General features: G+C 25.3%; 1 protein-coding gene and 1 long non-coding RNA gene across 5 annotated transcripts in view; both read left to right on the forward strand.

Moving 5' to 3' along the window:
• The window catches only part of LOC111684194 (high mobility group protein DSP1), a 58,569-nt gene that overhangs the window by 10,744 nt on the left and 28,932 nt on the right, over window positions 1-18,893 (forward strand). For 2 of the 4 annotated variants that reach the window (XM_046947508.1, XM_046947510.1), the window contains exon 2: window positions 9,711-10,337. In XM_046947508.1, coding sequence (XP_046803464.1) covers window positions 9,711-10,337 — 627 coding nt within the window. The remainder of the gene's footprint in view (window positions 1-9,710; window positions 10,338-18,893) is intronic. The other 2 variants (XM_046947509.1, XM_046947511.1) reach the window with 2 other exon arrangements.
• LOC124419117 lies at window positions 5,053-9,018 on the forward strand. Its single transcript, XR_006940410.1, has 2 exons — window positions 5,053-6,149; window positions 8,892-9,018. It is a non-coding gene; the product is annotated as an uncharacterized LOC124419117 (long non-coding RNA).

Genomic DNA, 18,893 nt, shown 5'->3' on the forward strand with positions numbered 1-18,893 from the left:
CTATAGATAAAAATCCTGCTTTTTATTACCTTAGAAATATTCAAGTATAACAATGTGTGTATAACAGTTATTTCTAAAGATATACATATATCAGTATAACAGTATTTTTCTTTAGAAAAAATTCATTATAAAAGTTTATCTATTAAAAAATTTTCATATAACAACAGTTTTATGCATGAAAACATGAGTTTTAAATTTGTAAATTTCAAAAACCTCCCTCGTATAAATGTCATTAAACAAATATGTATTTACATATTATAGGTACTCACACTTTTCCTTCCCTGCAATTTATAAACACTTGTCTTTTTTATTTAATTTTCATATTATTAATACAATACAAATACCTACCTACTAACTACAAATTGTAATTCCATTTATATTTTTTCATACACTTCTTTCCTCACCATAATTAGGTCAGTTTTTTTATTTGAATTTTTTTCATCATTGTTGTCGTTTTTTTTACAGTTTCTCTGTTGATTTCTTTATTTTTGTTCAAATACAATCCCTTTTTTTCTGCAAGTCAATGAACTCGTAAGTTTCTTAGAATTTGCAAAAATAAATGTCGGAAATAATAAAACCAAATGTAAACAATAACAAAACAAAATGAAGACATTAACATTAGCTCAATTTAAATTTACACCTGCAGGCGTCAAAGTGTATTTGCTTTTTTTTATTGTTTCATTACTTTTTCCTTTAATTTAACTACCAAATACAATAGCAAATTACTAAATAAACACACACACACACACATGCAGCAGTAGCTGCAGCAAAAGTCATAAAGTCATATTGTGTTGTTTGTGTATTTTCCTTTTCATCCCAATGAGAGATGTTTTTTATTGTTTTTTTTTTCTTTTGTATTACAAATTATACTTGCAAAGTATTTTGTTGTTATTGTTTTTGGCTACTTTTTTTGCCTTGATTTGTGTTTATATATACATTTGCTTAATGCAACTGTGAGTAGAGATGACAACAACCTCTCTGCCACCATTTCATATAAACGTCAGTGATAGATGGATGGATGGCACAATGTTAATCATTCAAGTTGAATGTACAAAACTACACACATTCGTACACATATGATGTAAATGCATTGTATTTATTGATGTTGTGTTGTTGTTTTCTTTCCCATATATAAGCTGCTTAAAATGTTGCCAGATTAAATTGTTTGTTAGAAAATATGTGGTATAGTTATTTTGCTACTAAAATTCCCCGAAAATTTTGGGAATACTAAATAATTATCAAATATCAAATGTATTCCCCAAAATTGGTTAAGTAATGTGGCAACTTTGTTTGTAGTAACATTTTTTATTTGCTTTTGCTTGCTACTGCTGCTGCTGAGTATTTTCAACGAAAGTTTTATAACCTTTTTTTTACTGTAATATGGGAATATTTTTTGTTGTTGTATTTTTTTCTTCCTAATTCTACATACAATAAATTCTTTTTTGTGTTGTGCTTTTTTTTTCTAACAAAATTTTTTGTTATTTCTAAAAAAGGGTTTTTTTTCGAGTAGAGTTATTCATAGACAATGTTTTTATTTGTTATGTAGGTAAAAATATAATTCAAGGCTAAATAATTTTGCAAAAAAAAAAGATGTTTTGTTTATTTTTGTTGTAGATTTTGAAACATAAAAGAGAATGTAAAAACAAAACTTTTAAAGGGGGAATGTCCTTTTGTGTATTTTTTTTGGCTTAATAATTCTTTTGCACGCGTTAAATTTTTGCAAAAAAAGCCTTTTGTTTGATTGTACTATGTGGTAAAAAAATGGAAACAATAGGAAGAATAAAAGATAGAATTGTTGATGTTATTTTATTGACATTATTTCCTTACAAAAGGTCAATCATCGTAAAATGATGGTTGTTTCTAGAGTTGCCAGATGTTTGGGGGAAAGACAAAAACATTTTTCATATGAAAAACTTCTTTCACTGTTATATAGGTACCAAGTTTTTATAAAAAAAACCTGTTGCATACAATCGTACAATCGAATATTTCTATAAAAACCGCTAAATTTGCTTTATTATAACAAAATTAACACTGCTTCGGCATGGTCCACTTAGGGTGGGTTTTTCTGATAAAGATAATCTTCATTCTTTGGTTCCACCTGGTTTAATATAAGTTTCGGAAGAAGAAAAACTTAGTCATCACTATAACTAATAAAAGTAAAAATTTTGTTCCTTTTAAATTTTCATTTCCCTCGAAGGGAAAATTGCTATCGTGAACTTGTTGTGAACTATTCATTCACAATAGTTGATTTTGTATGGAACAGCTGTTCAATGTTTACAAAATTACATCAACAAATTTGACAGCAGGGGAATTTTTCTCACGACAAAAAAGTTAGTGAACGAAATAAGTGCAAAGGTGATTGGCGATAGGGATGGTGAAAATTTTAAGTAAATAGTTATTTTCTGATTTATTTTAACGATATTATTACTGTTTTAAATGTTTATTTATGTTTCTTCTAAAATTTTACATTTTACAAAAGTGATATTTGCAAAAAACAGATGTTTTTTGTTTATATTTTTGACTGAAAAGTTGGCAATACTAACTAAGTTAACTGATCCTAGATTCATAACTGAAAAACACAATTATCGGTGAAAGTCCGCCTAAATTTGTTTTAAGTTTAATTTAACAGCAAGTTAAACCTATTTTAACTAAGTAGTAAGAAAAACGCCCTTAATCGCAAAACTAATCATAAGAAACCTTAAAAAATCTGGCAACCATAGAACTCGTATTATAATCTAACCAGCCGGTCGATTTTTCTTCGTCGTTTGTTTGTTTGTTTTTTTTTGCTGGTGCGCAAAGCTGCAACAAACATTAAGAACAACTACAACAATTGCTACCACATTTTGTTGTTGTTGTACTTTTTGTGTTACAAATCTTTTTTTAGTTCTTTAAACTAAAAATTGCTACTTATTTTGTATCTATAGCTTGTTTTTTTCTTTACTAAAACTAACAAACAACAGATAAACTTTGTTTCTTTTCCTTTATGACGCCAAACCATAAAAAAGTAACAAAAAAACACGTACAACTCTTAATCAAATAACTTCATTATGAAAGAAAACAATAAGAAAAAAACTATAAAAAATGATAATAAACATAAAACCAACAAATAAGAATTTCTAAAATTCAACATTATTTAAAACAACAAACTAAATTTTTCACTAAAAGATGAAAAAACAACAACACTAGACTACAAATAAAAAGTTTTCGAAGGGCAATATACAACAATGCAAAGAGACAAGAGAGCAAAAAAACTAAATAAATAAAAAAACAACAATACAGGCAGGGCAAGTTAGCAGCACATGGTATATAGAAGAAATAAGAAACAAAAAAAAACGTACAACAACAAAATCCATAATATGCACACAATAGATATACACACACACACGAACCTCTCGATTTATACATAAATACACACGAATACACGAAGCTATACACAACATCACATATAAATAACAACAACAACAGCAACAAAAATTAGTAGAAGAAGCAGAAGAAAAAAGAACCACCACTCAATTGAAAAGAGTGTATAGGAAAATTCAGTTTTTTTGTGTGTTTTTCTTTTTGTGTTTTTTTTGGTAAATATTTCAAGGTTGTCAATATAAAGGAACAATTGATGGAAAACAAAAAACAGCTGGCAATAGAAATTAGCGATTTTTTGTTTGCAGTTAATTAAGCGTTTATGTAAATAAGGTGTTTTTCTAAAGGATAATGTTTTTTTATATATTTTTTCTAAAAAAACGTATTTTAACTAACGGAACCGTCTTTCTATAGGTATTTATTCTATATAATAGAAATGGAAAAAACACTGTTATACTAAAATTTTTATGATAAAAAACTGGCATAGACAATTTTTTGTAAAAAAAAACTATTTAACAAAATTTTTTCATTAAAAACGTTTATACGTGAAAATTTCTGTATTCTTAAATCTATTATACACAGTTCTATATGAAATTTTCTACAAAAAAACTCAAACTTTTCGAAAGTTTTATAACTTTTTTTTACTGTAATATAGGAAACATTTTTCCACATGAACTTTTATACGTGAATATTTCTAAATTCTTACATCTATTATACACAGTTCTGCATGAAATTTTTTATATACTTTTCGTATAGATAGGTAATCTATAGGAAAACTAATTAATGGAAATTTTCGATTAGAAATAATTTCTCTGACAACGTTTTAATACAAAAATTGTAATTGTTGACACGATTGTTAGACATTTTCTAAAAAAACATTGTCTGCCAACGTTGTAAGATCAGACTTAATTCTTTTCAATTAAAGTTTTATAACTTTTTTTAATGTGATATTCGAAATACTTTTGTACGTGAATATTTCGATATTCTTATAAAGAAATTTTTCTAAAAATGATACTGATAATGTTCTTTATATAAATAAACAAACTGTTATACTGCAATATTTGTTTAGGAAAAATGCTGTTATACTTAAATATATGTTTCAAACAAATAATTTACTAGAAATTTTCAATCATAAATAATAAATAATTTCTCTAACAACGTTTTAATACAAAAATTGTAATTCATACGATTGTTAGACATTTTCTAAAAAAATTGTCTGCCAACGTTATAAGTAAAATCAGACGGTTGTGTATCACAGCTTTTAGATTGATATTTTTCGTGATTAGAAATTGTTATACCGATACATAATTAAAACAATTTAATTCTTTAGAAGAAAACTGTGACACTAAACTTTCTAAAATTTGGGTATATATTTCATAGAAAAAATATATTCAACACAACTTTTTTTATAGAAAAAATATGTATGTATATGTATATCAGAAATGTTTCTACATAAAAATATGTTACCAAACATTAAATTTTCTATAAAAAAATATTTTGACTGAAATTTGTCCAATGAAAAATAAACTTATCACGAATTTTTCTATATAAAAATAAACTTACCACAAATTTTTCTATATAAAAATAACTTAAACATAAATTTTTATAGAAAAAAATACAGAAAAATAATTTAAAAATAATATTTTTCCATAGAAAAAAAAACTTAAAAATAAATATTTCTATAGAAAAATAAGTTTAACACAAATTTTTCTATGTTTATGTTAAAACTTATAATTTTTCGAAAATATTTTGGATTAAAAAGATAGTTTTGCAATTAGTTTCCTCTTTGTTTTGAGCATTTAACTTTTTTCACGCTTATTTTGATTTTAAACCCTTAAAAAAACGCTAAAAAACATTACCATTTTTTTTTGGTTACGTCGTTTTTTTGTTCGTTCATTCGTTATTATTTGTGTTGTTGTCTTCTTATTGTCGTCGACGACGACACAACGATGATGATGACGATGTTTAATATTATTGCCGCTGTTGTTCTTGTTGTTGTTGTTATTAATGGTTATTTCTTTTTTCCTTTACGACATACAAACATACATACACACCCTATCTCTAAACATATACATTATTTTTTCTTTTCTACATTATACACACAATCAAATAGAATTTGTTTGTTTGTAGAGAAGAAGGGGAAAAGGGAAGTTGGCAGCGCTGCGCGCAGAGAGTATACAAAAACCTCTAACAACAAAAACAACAATACACAAGCGTGGTGTAAAGCATATAAAGCAAAGTATGTATGAGTTTGTATGTATGTATATATAGAAAAAAAGAAAACCAACAACAACAACAACAAAAACTCTGCCTTTAACGATTGTATATGGATATATGGATGGTAAAGGCAAACGTATTAGTGGCCAAGGGCTAGTAGTATAGCAGCAAGCAGCAGTAGTAGGCAGGCAAGCAATAAACATACGGTAAAGAAACGTCGTTTGCATTGCATTGTGTTGAATTGTGTGTTTTTCTTCTTGTTTTTTCATTTTTTCCCATTTTACACACAGCAGACTGTGTATATTGTGTGAATATTGTGCTCTTTCTTGTGTGTATATTTTATAATAGAATATAGTGTGTAGAAATAAAAAAAGAAACAAAAAGTACAACAAAAATACAGAAAAAAAAGAAAATAAACCAAGCAAGCCAAAACCAAAGAAGTTCCTCGTCGTCGTTTGTCGTAATTCAAAGCGCGCCCTATAATAATAAAACAGCATACAAAAAAAGTTTCTTTTTTTTTCGTACAAAAAAGATTTTTTCCAACTTTTTTTTACGTATTAAACAGCAGTTAGCAAGTAACAAACAAACAAAAAAAATATACAAAACGAACGTGTGCTTATTGTGTAGTGAGTTGAGTGTAGTGTATTTATAGTATGTTGAATATTTACAAAAAAAAAATAATAAAGGAAGAATAAAAAAACAAACAAATATTGTTGTTTTGTATAAATGTATGTTACAGCATCCATCCATCCATCTCCTCTTCATTTATGCAATTTTTTTGTGTAATGATGTGTATTTTGTGTACAGTGTGAAAAAACAACAAACATTTGTACAAACTTTTGTATAAAACTTTTTTTTGTTTTTATTACTTTTAATCTTTCATATTTTTTGTGTTAATTTGTGTGTATGTGTGTTGTTGTACAAAAATTAAAAAGTGTTTTTCTTTAATTGCTCTTTTTTTCCATTTGTCTTGTCACCTTTTATGCTTTTGACATTTCAACTGTCTTATAATAATATACAACTGCTAATTTTATGACTAGTGTTTTATTTAATAACAAATATGCTTAATTGTATAAGCCATAATTTAAACTATAATAATGCAATTTACTAATAAATAACAACAACAATATGAAATAAAAAGGAATATAAACAACATCTTTGCCATCTCTGCATATATGTTAATGCAATGTACTCACTCACTCGCTCACTCATCAATCTGGCAATATTAAAACTGTAAAGGAAAATGATAACAAAAAAAAAAAAAAAACAAAAAATAAACTAAACAAAAACAACAACATTTAAAAGAAAACATATGTCAAGAAAATTTTAACTTTAATTTAATAAATCTGAAATTAAATAATAAAATAAACTAAAAAAAAACATAAAATAGCTAATAATTTTAATAAAAAATAAACAAATACATAATATTTTAATAATTTAATAACAAGCTTTTAAATAAAAACAAAAAAATACACAAAAAAATATAAAATTTAAAGAAAAATTAAAAAAAAAATTGCTATTGTTGTAAAGGATGTTTACTAAAGACATGTCACTTCTATCTGTTAACCCTCTGGAACTGACTGGTAGTCTGACAAAGACCAAACAAAACAAAAAAATTAGATTTTTCAAACATTGTCAATAAACGCTATTTTACGTGCATTGTCTTGTCGAAGTAAAAAAATATTATAATAAATAAGAACCTAGACCCCAAAACTATAAACAGAAATAGTTTAATAAGGTTTCAAAAATAGATCTTAGAAAATATCTATAAGCTTTCAAAAAATCCATGTCGGTCCCAGAGGGTTAAACTTCTATATTAATGCAGAATTTAAGCTGATTTTTGATCAGGATTGTACCTAAAACCTTTAACAATACTTTCTGCAACAAATTAGACATTTTTTAACTAAATTTTAACCCATTACAGATCGTTAGCTGACAAAATTTACTTAAATTTCCTTTTATAAGTTTATGTCAGGCACACAGGTGTCATAAGGGGAGTACGAAAGTTAATGAGAATCATATGCGGTACTCCCATAACTATATCAGTTTATGGTCTACTCCTAGAACTATAACTTCATATTTAAGTTAACAAATATCATCAAAATAACATTAAGTACGAAGCATTCTAAAACGAGACCAATTCCCCTACCGCAAGTTATTCATTAGTTCAACTTTTTAGACAAGTACTCCTACACTATAAACTTTTATTCTTAAACTATATTAGTTATAATTAAATGTTAACTAAAAGTTAGATTTTTTGTAAAGAAAAACATTTTTTTTAAATTTAATCTATTTTTGCATAATATTTTAATCCTTTATGGATCAGTAATAAACAAATGTTGAACCAAAATGATCTGAAACAAATATTGTTTATGAACAGTTTCCTCTTACACGACCACAAAGAGGTGTCACCTTTGACGTTTTGAAAAAAGTCTAAAATCAGCTGTTATGAAACTTTAGTCTTGTGCATGAAGTAGTGTGAAACTTGTGTTGAAAGATATAGAAATAGTTCTTTTGATCGTGACGTCTCTGTATACCCTGTGACAGGACCTTACCATCACGGAGAACTCTTAAATGTTGCCATTTATGAAAAACACAGTATTCTTCTTAAAACACTGTTATTTATGAAATATATTCTTCAATTTTAATAATTTTCAGTAGAAATATGACTTTAAACTATAAACAATATTTCTTAAATCTTTTTTGATTCAAAAATTTATCTAGGGATTTAGAAAATTTGATATTTTCCAATAAATTTTAATGGTCTTCTATATAAAAACGTTTTTGTGCTAGTTTTAGACATTAATGGGTTAATAGGTTCCAAATTTTCAGAATTAATCTGGAAAAAAAGATATATTTTTTTAAATAAGGACGATATAATATTAAGCCTAAACTGCTGCTTTTTCTTTTTTTCCTTTTTGACCCTAAATTCTCCCTTTTTTTGCATTATCAAACACAACACGTATACATAAACAAGCAAACACATGTTTTTCTTTTTTTCTCTCATATACAAAAAATCAGAAAACTACAAAATGAACAAGCAACAACGTTTGGTGGCTGTTGTTGTCATCGTTTACCATCATTGACGTCTGTCTTCATTTTTCTGGTTCTCTGCTGGTATATAACTCGTGTATGTGTGTGCGTGTGTGTGTATATTTTCCTTTATTATCCCCCTTTTTTAATATTGAAAATTTAATGGCGGCTGCAAAATGTTTTGCTTACGTTTTTATTGTTTTAATTTAAAGTTTGTTTTAAATTGTTAAAATTTTGTAAGAAAAAAAACATAAAAATTATTAAATTTTAACTTAAATTTATAGATAAAATAATAAATAAACCTGCGCAACGGAATTAATAAAAAGCCAAAAATATACAAGAAAATATAAAGCAAAGTGAAGCCAGCAAAAGGAATAAAAAAAAGTAATGTAACAAACAGTGTTGCATACAGTAAAAAACAAAAATATAATAAAATTTTGTTTTAATTAAAAATAAAATTAAAAATAAATAAAATTTTAACTAAATGCTGAAAAAAAGAAAAGTTTTATTAAGTTTAAAATCACAAACAACTAAAAAAACGACAAAGTTACTAAAATTACAAAAAAGTACTACAACAAATAGTATTAATAACATTAGTAACAGCAAAACAACAACAACAACATAGTACAACATCAAAGCAAACAGTTTATTTAATACAAATAAAACTAAAATAATTAAGAAAACAAAAACAAGTGAAAATTTCTTAAATAATATAAATTTAGTAATAATATTAAACAATAACAAATAAGCAAAAAATAAAAAAAGTGTTCCCATCTAATTTGGAAATAACCTCACTTTTTGTTTAAGTTTGTTTAGATTCTGCTAAAAAAAAGAATCTTAATTAGAATACTTCCATAAATTCCACTTCCAAAACATACATGACCCCCCCTCCTATTAGTTAGTTAAGTCATATTTGTTTTTGAAAGCGCCTGGTCAAAATTACAAGCAAAAGTATAGAGAAACGTAAACAAAAGCATCCACAGAAAATCATAACTATGTCAGAACACAGCGCTTGGGGTCAACGCCAAGCGACTGCTGCCGAAGCTGCCTTATGGTGGCCCGGTGCACTCGCTGCGGCTGCTACACAACACCAACAACAACAGCAACAACAACAACAAACAATTGATCAGCAAACTTTACAACATTATCAGCAACAATTGGTTGCACAGCAACAGCAACAAGCCGCTGCCGCAGCCGCTGCTGTCCAGCAACAACAACAATTGCAACAACAGCAGCAGCAGCATCAGCAGCAACAACAACAGGTTGTCGTCCAACAAAATCAACAGCAAGCGCATCAAAATAACGCCAATACAACGTCTGGTGTTGGCACCCAACAATTGTTCACCTACAAAATGGCCAGTAGTTTTCCAAATCCAGCCACCACAATGGCCCAGGTGGTGGCGACATCGAATGCAGCCGGCACACCCGCCTACGACTATCGTCTAAATATGGCACAGGCTGCAGCAGCTGCTGCCGTGCCTGGTTCTCAGTGGTGGTATTCGGCAGCCAATCAGGGACAGATCGATGCTAATACAGCCGCCCAATTGCAACAACAGCAGCAACAGCAACAACAGCAGCAGCAACAACAGCAGCAACAGCAACAACAGCAGCAGCAACAACAACAGCAACAGCAGCAGCAACAACAGCAGCAACAACAACAGCAGCAGCAACAACAGCAACAACAACAGCAGCAACAGCAAATACAACAGCAGCAACAGCAACAAAATGCGGTAAGTTTTATTTCTCCATTTTTTTATTAATATTTTCAATTTCTTTCCCTGGTCGCCAGTCCTCTCATTTCTCTTCCACTTTTTTTCTCATTTATCTTTATGTTTCCTCCACTTGTTTGTATCTGTGTTGTTTCCAATCATTGTGTCCCCATTTTTTAAAAGTTTTTTACCAACTAATAAAACCCCAACGCCTTTTATTTTCAATGCACGAGGGTGGATTTCGAATTGATTTTTAAAATCTGTCTTTTTTTATTGTTGTGCCTGGAGTTCAAATCGCACTTTCTAAAATTTTAAATATTTGGAACAAATTTTTCACTATTGACCATGGTGTGTCCTCTTGTGCATTGAAATTGTTCCTTTTTTCCCCCCTCAAAACATTTTTTTTTATTTTACTTTAAAATTTATCTTTATCAAATATTTTCATACAGTTGTTGGTTGTGTTTGTGTCTACTACGTGGTTTTTTATCCATTTGGTTTTGGTTTTCAAACAAAAAAAAAAAAACAAAATATTCAAAATTTTTTTTACATATTTTTATTGTCAATTTGTTAAACAAATAAATTTTACAGGATATTTAGATCTTTTAAAAAATGAAAATGGGGTCAGTATTTTGATTTCTAAGGAAATTCAAGTTTGTTGCTCCTTCTTTACTTTTCTTCTTCGCCATAAACAATTAAAACAAGTTATTTTAAAATTTCTTTCAAATTTTGTTTTCAAAATATAATATTCCACTCAAAAAACTTTTTATGTCAAGACATTTTTTAAGCAAACATTTTTATATTAAGACATTTTTCTTAATATTATCAAAAAAATTAAGATTATTTTTTGTCGTGACATTTATTCATATCAAGACATTTATTTTACAATTTTTTATGTCAAGACAATTGTTTTATAATTTATTCTTTACAGTTTTCTTTAAAAATGTCTTGTTTAAGAAAATTAGTTTATGTCAAGACATATCATGTTTTATTTAAATTTTATTTTTTTTAAATTTTTCATGTCATGACATTGTTTTACAAAATTTTCTATATGTCAAGACAATTTTTTATGATTACTTCTTAACATTATAACAATTTTCTTTAAAAAATTTTATGTGTAAGAGAATTAGTTTATGTCAAAACATATCTCTTAATCATGTTTTATCACAAGAATTTTTTTTGGTTTAAGATTATCAAAAAAAAAAAATTAATTTTGTCATGACATTTTATTAATTTTGTCATGACATTTTATCATGTCAAGACATTTTTTTCATGTCATGACAATGTTATATGAAATTTTCTCTATTTTGTGATTTTTTTCTTTAAAAATTATTTCGAAGAAAAATTTTGAACTCTTGAACTTTTTTCATGTCAAGACATTTTATGTCAAGAATTTTTTTCAAAATTTTCTTCATGTCATGACATATTCTTTAAAATTTTTTCTCTATTTTGTAAATTTTTTCTTCAAAAATTTTAAGTCAAGCAATATTTCGAAGGAACATTTTTAATTCTTAAACTTTTTTCATGTCAAGGCATTTTATATAAATAAACTTTTACAAAATTTTCTTCATGTCATGACATATTTTTTACAATTTTTTCTCTATTTTGTAAATTTTTTCTTAAAAAATTTCAAGTCAAGCAATATTTCGAAGGAACATTTTTAATTCTTAAACTTTTTTAATGTCAAGATACTTTATGTCAAAAAATTTTATGTCATGAAATTTTTACAATTTTTTTTTCATGTTATGACATATTGTTTTTAAAATTCTTTCTTTAAACATTTCAGGTCAAGAAATCTTTTGAAAGAAAATTTTTAATTCTTAATCTTTTTTCATGTCAAGATATTTTATGTTAAGAAATTTTTACACAATTTTTTTCATGTCAAGATATTTTTTATGGTTTTTTATAAAAAATTTTCATTTGAAGATATTTTTCTAAAGAAAAGGCTTTTTCTGATAAAAAAGTTTTATGTCATGACATATTTTTTCATGTCAAGAAACACTTTTCATATCATGACATTTTTCTTAATAGAAATTATTATTTCATGACATGTTTCTTAACAAAAATTGTTTATCACTTTTATTTAATTAATGGCATGACATTTTTCTTGACAAATTTTTATCATGTTATGACAATTTTCTTATTGATATTTTTTTATGTCCAATATTTTTCAATGTTATCACATTTTTCTCAACAAAAATTCTTTATGGCATGACATTTTTCTTAACAAAAATTATTTATTTTAGAAGATTTTGTTATTTTTTGAAAATATTCATATCATTTAGTGACAATTAACTTAACATAAATTGTTTATGTTATGACATTTTACTTAACATAAATCATTTCATATTTCTTCTTAAATGGTTTGTTTTATGTTATGTTTATTTTTTACAAAAATTTCATGTTATGACATTTTCATATAAAATTTTTATAATTTTTCTAGATTAAAAATTTTTACGTGAAAATACATTTCTTCTCAAAAAATTTTCATGTCATTACATTTGTCTTAACAAAATTGGTTTATGTCATGACATTTTTCTTAATAAAATTTGCTTATGTCTTGACATTTTTCTTAACAAAATTTGTTTGTCATATAAAATTCATAATTTATTTTTATATCATGACATTATCTTAACAAAAAGGTTTCATATTGAAAGATTTTTCTTAAAAATTTTTGTTATTAAGAAAGTTTTCATCAAAAATCGTTTTTATGTCATGACATATTTCTTAACAAACAATATGTTATGACATTTTTCTCTTTAAAATCATTTTTCTTCACAAAACCATTTTTTCTTTATTTTCTTTGCAAGAAACTTTCTTCATGTCATGACATTGTTTTAACAAAAAAATTTTCATGTCAAAAGATTTTACTTCAGAATTTTGTTGTTTTTGGTATCAAAACATGTTTTACCAAAACATTTTTTAAAAATTTATGTTCTAAGGAAATATGTTAAAGTTTTAACCCAAAGATTTCATATTTGTTGTAATTTCAAAAGATTAACAGCATTTTTTGGAAAACCACTTACAAAATACAACAATTATGTCTAACCACACATGGTGATGGCGGTGGTGTATTACTTAGAATTTTAGTATCTCTATTTTGGTACAAACAATCATTAAAATGTCTGTGACTATAAATAAAGAACAAAAAATTAAAAGAATAAAACATAAACATAATAACAACGACAACGACATCATTTTGTTAAGTTTATCGCTATAATTTACATTAATACCGGCATATTTTTATTATCATATTTCTAACATTTATTTGTTAAACATATTTATGAAGAACAACAACAACAACAAAAACCGTAATTGAATCCATAGAATACAATGAAATTCCATATAGTACATTTTTTCTCCCCTCCCTTTCGTTCTCTCTCTTTCTACTTTTTCATTTTTTACATTTTTGTATTTTTAATTGTAACAGCTGTTGCGTTTTCTGCTGGTATTTAAACGTAAAACACATTTTTATTTCTCTATGATGATGATGATATTTTTTAATGATATTAGTTGTATTTGGCATACAAAAATAAAATATTTAAAGAAAAAAACTCTACTGATAAGGAATGTTTAACACATGTGCTTTTTTTTTCTATTTACTAAGGTTTCGCTGAACGACAAAAAAAGACTCATTCATATAAAAGCCCAAACCTACAACGTATGCGATTCCCTCAAACATGAGGAATTTTAATGAAAAAATGTGTTTTAAAATAAGACACTAAAGAGAAATAGAAAACAAAAAAATTTGTTATCAATTATTAAATGATTGTCTCACAAATACATAAATGTTTGATTGGAATTTTAATGGATTTAGTAAGAGTAGTTAAATTTAGAGAGTTTTTTCAATTGGAAAACATTTAAAATACTTTCACTAACTATTTAAGAAAAAATGTCAAATGTCATGACATAAAAAAATTTTTGCTTTGAAAGATTTTCTTCCTAAAAGTCGTACGAAGATGACTGATGTTATGAAAAATGTCATGATATAAAAAAAAATTGGAAACAGTTTTGTTAAAACAAATGTCATGTACATTAATATGTAGACTAGACTATAGATCTGACTATGGACTAGACTATAGACTAGACTATAGACTAGACTATAGACTAGACTATAGACTAGACTATAGACTAGACTATAGACTAGACTATAGACTAGACTATAGACTAGACTATAGACTAGACTATAGACTAGACTATAGACTAGACTATAGACTAGACTATAGACTAGACTATAGACTAGACTATAGACTAGACTATAGACTAGACTATAGACTAGACTATAGACTAGACTATAGACTAGATTATAGTTTAGTACAATAGTACTTAGTTTTTTATTGTCTCCAGTTTTTCCTCTCTCGGTGCTATCAATAAAATTTCTTTTTTTATAACTAAATTATTATATCTATTTCACTGTTCCAATTACAACTGATAGCACAAAAAAATTTATTTATTTTAATTTTTTATAATTATTTAAACAATATTTATCAAAATTAAGCAATAAACATTTAAGTTCTTACAATAAATATAAGATAAAATAACAATTTATCAAAATAAACACATGTTTAAAAGACATACAAAATAGTCCAACATTAAAAGACTATTAGTTTTATAAATTATTATATAGTAATCTGCAACATGTGTGCTAGAGACACAAATGATAATGCAGGGAATTTGTTGAAATCATTTGTCAACATAATTTCATAGTCAGTTGCGATAAAAGACAAAAAAATATAAGTTTATTAACTGGTTTTCAAATTAAAGATAAATAATTAAATCTGGCATCATTTTTATTTTTGTCCTAATCCCCCCCCCCCACACTATACTTGTCAATTGTTGTCATCTTTGATTTAACCAAAAGCCGGTAAAAATATAAACATAACATGAGAAATCAAAACAAGAGGAAAACAAATTGTAAGTACGTCTGGCTACGTACACAAAAAGAAATAAGTTTACATGTAAAACAACAACAACAACTTACACTTAAACATATTTTAAGAAAAGTTTTTTTTCTTTGTTTTCTTCTTAACACACACACATACTTTACTTTACAACATGTAAAGAAAAAAACTTGTAAATGTAGGAAAATGTGAGTAATAAGAAGTAAAAAAAAAATGTCTGAAGACAAATAATGATGTCAAATAAATAAAAGAAAAGAAAACAACAACAAGTAAAAAACTTAAAAAGGCACATTGTTTAATATAAAAAATATGTTGTTATTTTTGTTGTTGGTGCTTTTATTTTTCTTTTTTTATGCTTTTTTTTTGACGTTTCTCTCTACTCATATTATCACTGGGTTACCAATGGAAATGACATTGACATTGAATCATACAAATATAATAATAAGACAAAACAACAACAATAATAATCATAAAAAGCCAATAATAATAACAACAACAATATGATATTTATTAATACAAAAATAAAGCAAAAAACACATTTTAACACATTTTCTGTAAAATACCCAAACAAATGTTTTAAATATAAATTGTGTAAAATGATATGAAATATATTATTATTATTATTATTGTTATTATTATTGTGACCAATTATAATAACAATAATAATTACAACAATAGCAACGGTAGCAGAGACATAACAACAATAGCAACAACAGAAAATTACGCTAAAAACCACGTGGTATTTGTTTATGTTGTTGTTTGAACTTATGTTTATTCAATTATTTGCACATTAATATGTAGATATTTTTTTCTTAATTTAATTTGATTGTACAAAAAACAACGAGGGTAGAGTGGAAAGTTAGTTTAGAAAGAAAGTTACATTTTAAAGATGTTTTCTTTTTAAAGAAAAAGAAAACTTTTAATTTTTTTTTAACTTAAATTATATTGTAGTAGTTTTTTTTAATAGATGTCTTAATTTTGAAATTTTTTTAAAGAAAAATGTTTTGACATTAACAAATTTATGTTAGAAAAAATGGCATGATATTAAAAATTATGTTGACATCATGAAATTCAAAATTTTTGTGATAAAAACATTCCTAGAAAAATATTTTAAAATGATATTTTTTTAATTGTGAAAAATGTCATGAGAAAAAAAAATTGGTAAGAGAAATGTTATGCGATGAGAAATTTTTTTTTTGAAAATTTCTTAGACATGATCATATTTAACATTGCTTTGATAAAGACCATTTTCCTAGAAAAAATTATTTTATTATGAAAAATGTCATGACACATGATATTTTTTATTATGAAAAATGTCATGACATTAATATTTTTTCTTAAATATGATGTCTTTATTAATTGATATTGTAAAATTATTAAAAAAAACTAAGTGGAACAAGTTTTGGAAAAAAAGTGTTTAAAGAAAATGTCATGACATAAAAAATGTCTTGACATAAAAAAATTTCTTGACAGGAAGTGTTTTTAATTAGAAACTTATCATGAACATTTTACTTAATACAATAACATGGCATAAACATTTTTTAAATATAAAGTATAGAATTTTTCTTAAGAAAAAAATTTCTTGACATAAGAAAATGTCTTGACATGAATATATTTTTTATTTCTGTTATACCATACCATCAAATATTAAAAAAAATATATTTTTGTTAAAAATAATGTCATTAAAAGTTTTTATTAAGAAAAATGTCTTTAGACATAAATTTTGTTAGGGAAAAATGTTTTGATATCAAATGTTTCTAATAAAAATTTTCTTCTTAAAATATTTGTCTTAACAATAGTGCCATGATATGAAGAACGTGTCTTCAGATGTTTTTAATATCATACTTTTGAGATAATAACAAAATACGTTAATATGTCATGATAGCAACAACATTTAGGTTAAGTTTAATTATGTCATAATATAATGTTATGACATTATGTCAGCAGATGAATTTAGGTTAAAATAAATGTCATGACATGGAGTATTTTTAATAGGAATATACATACATCAAAAACACTTTTGACATGAATAAATTATTATGATATCAAACAAATAAATGTCATAAGATTGAAAATGTCATGACATGAAATATATTTGTTAGAAATTAATGAGATATGATATCAATCATATAAATATGTTTAGATAAATGTCATGACAAATAAAGAACACCCAATATTGATAACATTATATCGTATTATATAAGACATTTATGTTATAATAAATGTTATGATATCAATTAGTTATTTTAAAATGTTATGACATGAAATCTTAGGAATAAAATTAAAAATTGTTTTAATATGAAAAAAAATTTAGCAACATTTTTATGACATTTATTCTACGATATAAAGCATTTATGTCAAAACAAATGTCAGGATAGTAAATATTTATGTTAAGATAAATGTCATGACATAAATTTGCTTAATTTTTTGCAAATAACACCAAATGTTTGTGTAACAATATGATATGATATAAAACTTTTATGTCAAGGCAAATGTCATGATATCAAATATTTATGTTAAGATAAATGTGATGACATGAAATATTTTTCCTAGAAAATAACACCAAACATTTTTGTGATATTGTGCTTTGAGTGAAAGCACTTATGTTAAGATAAATGTCGTGACATCAAATATTTCTGTTGAGATAAATGTCATGACATATTTTTTTTGAAATTTCCGAAAAATAACACCAAATGTTTGTGTGACATTATGCTATGATATAAATTAGATAAATGTCATGACATATATAATGTCATATATCATGTCATAAATTTGTTTAAATTTCAGCAAATAACACCAAATGTTTGTGTCACATTATGCTAATAATATAAAACATTTATGTTAAGATAAATGTTATGATTTGAAATAATTATGTTAAGATAAATGTCATGACAATTTTTTCTATTTTCTATTATGATTTGTTATTTAAATTTCGGCAAATGATAGCAAATGTTTGTGTGATATTCTATGATATAAAACATTTATGTTAAGATAAATGTCATGATATGAAATATTTATGTTAAGACAAATGTCATGACACAAATTTATTATTTTTTATCATGACATAAATTTGTTTAAATTTTAGCAAATAACTTGAAAGTTGTTTGCTATGAATCTTATAAATCATTTATGTCAAGATAAATGTCATGATATTAAATATTTATGTTCAGATAAATATCATGATATATTTTTGTTTATCATGACATAAATTTGTTTGCATTTTAGCACAAACAGCAAATGTTTGTGTGATATTATTCTATGATATAAAACATTTATGTTAAGAGAAATGTCATGATATTAAATATTTATATTAAGATAAATGTCATGACATAATTTTTTTTTCAAAAAAATTTTAGAACAAAAAAAACTTTTATGTTTGCACATTAAACAACTCAAGCTATGATAGTTTTTATGATAATTTTAATAAATTTATTTAATATTTCATAAGTATAACAAATTAAATTGTTTGTTTTTGTTTTAGGAATAATTTAATTTTCAAAAATATTTAATCACTCCCTTGGTGTAGTATATTAATGAATTTTTATGTTAATTCTTCTTTTTTTTACAAATTTATGACTATTTTCTCCTTTAGCAAAGAAATGTGAATTAATTTCTTAATGAGTTTGACATTTTTTTATTTGTTACGTTTGGTCTAAGTTATTGTTGTTTAGAAGAAGAA

This window comes from Lucilia cuprina, chromosome 3, assembly GCF_022045245.1.
Source record: "Lucilia cuprina isolate Lc7/37 chromosome 3, ASM2204524v1, whole genome shotgun sequence".
Classification (NCBI taxonomy): Eukaryota; Metazoa; Arthropoda; class Insecta; order Diptera; family Calliphoridae; genus Lucilia; species Lucilia cuprina.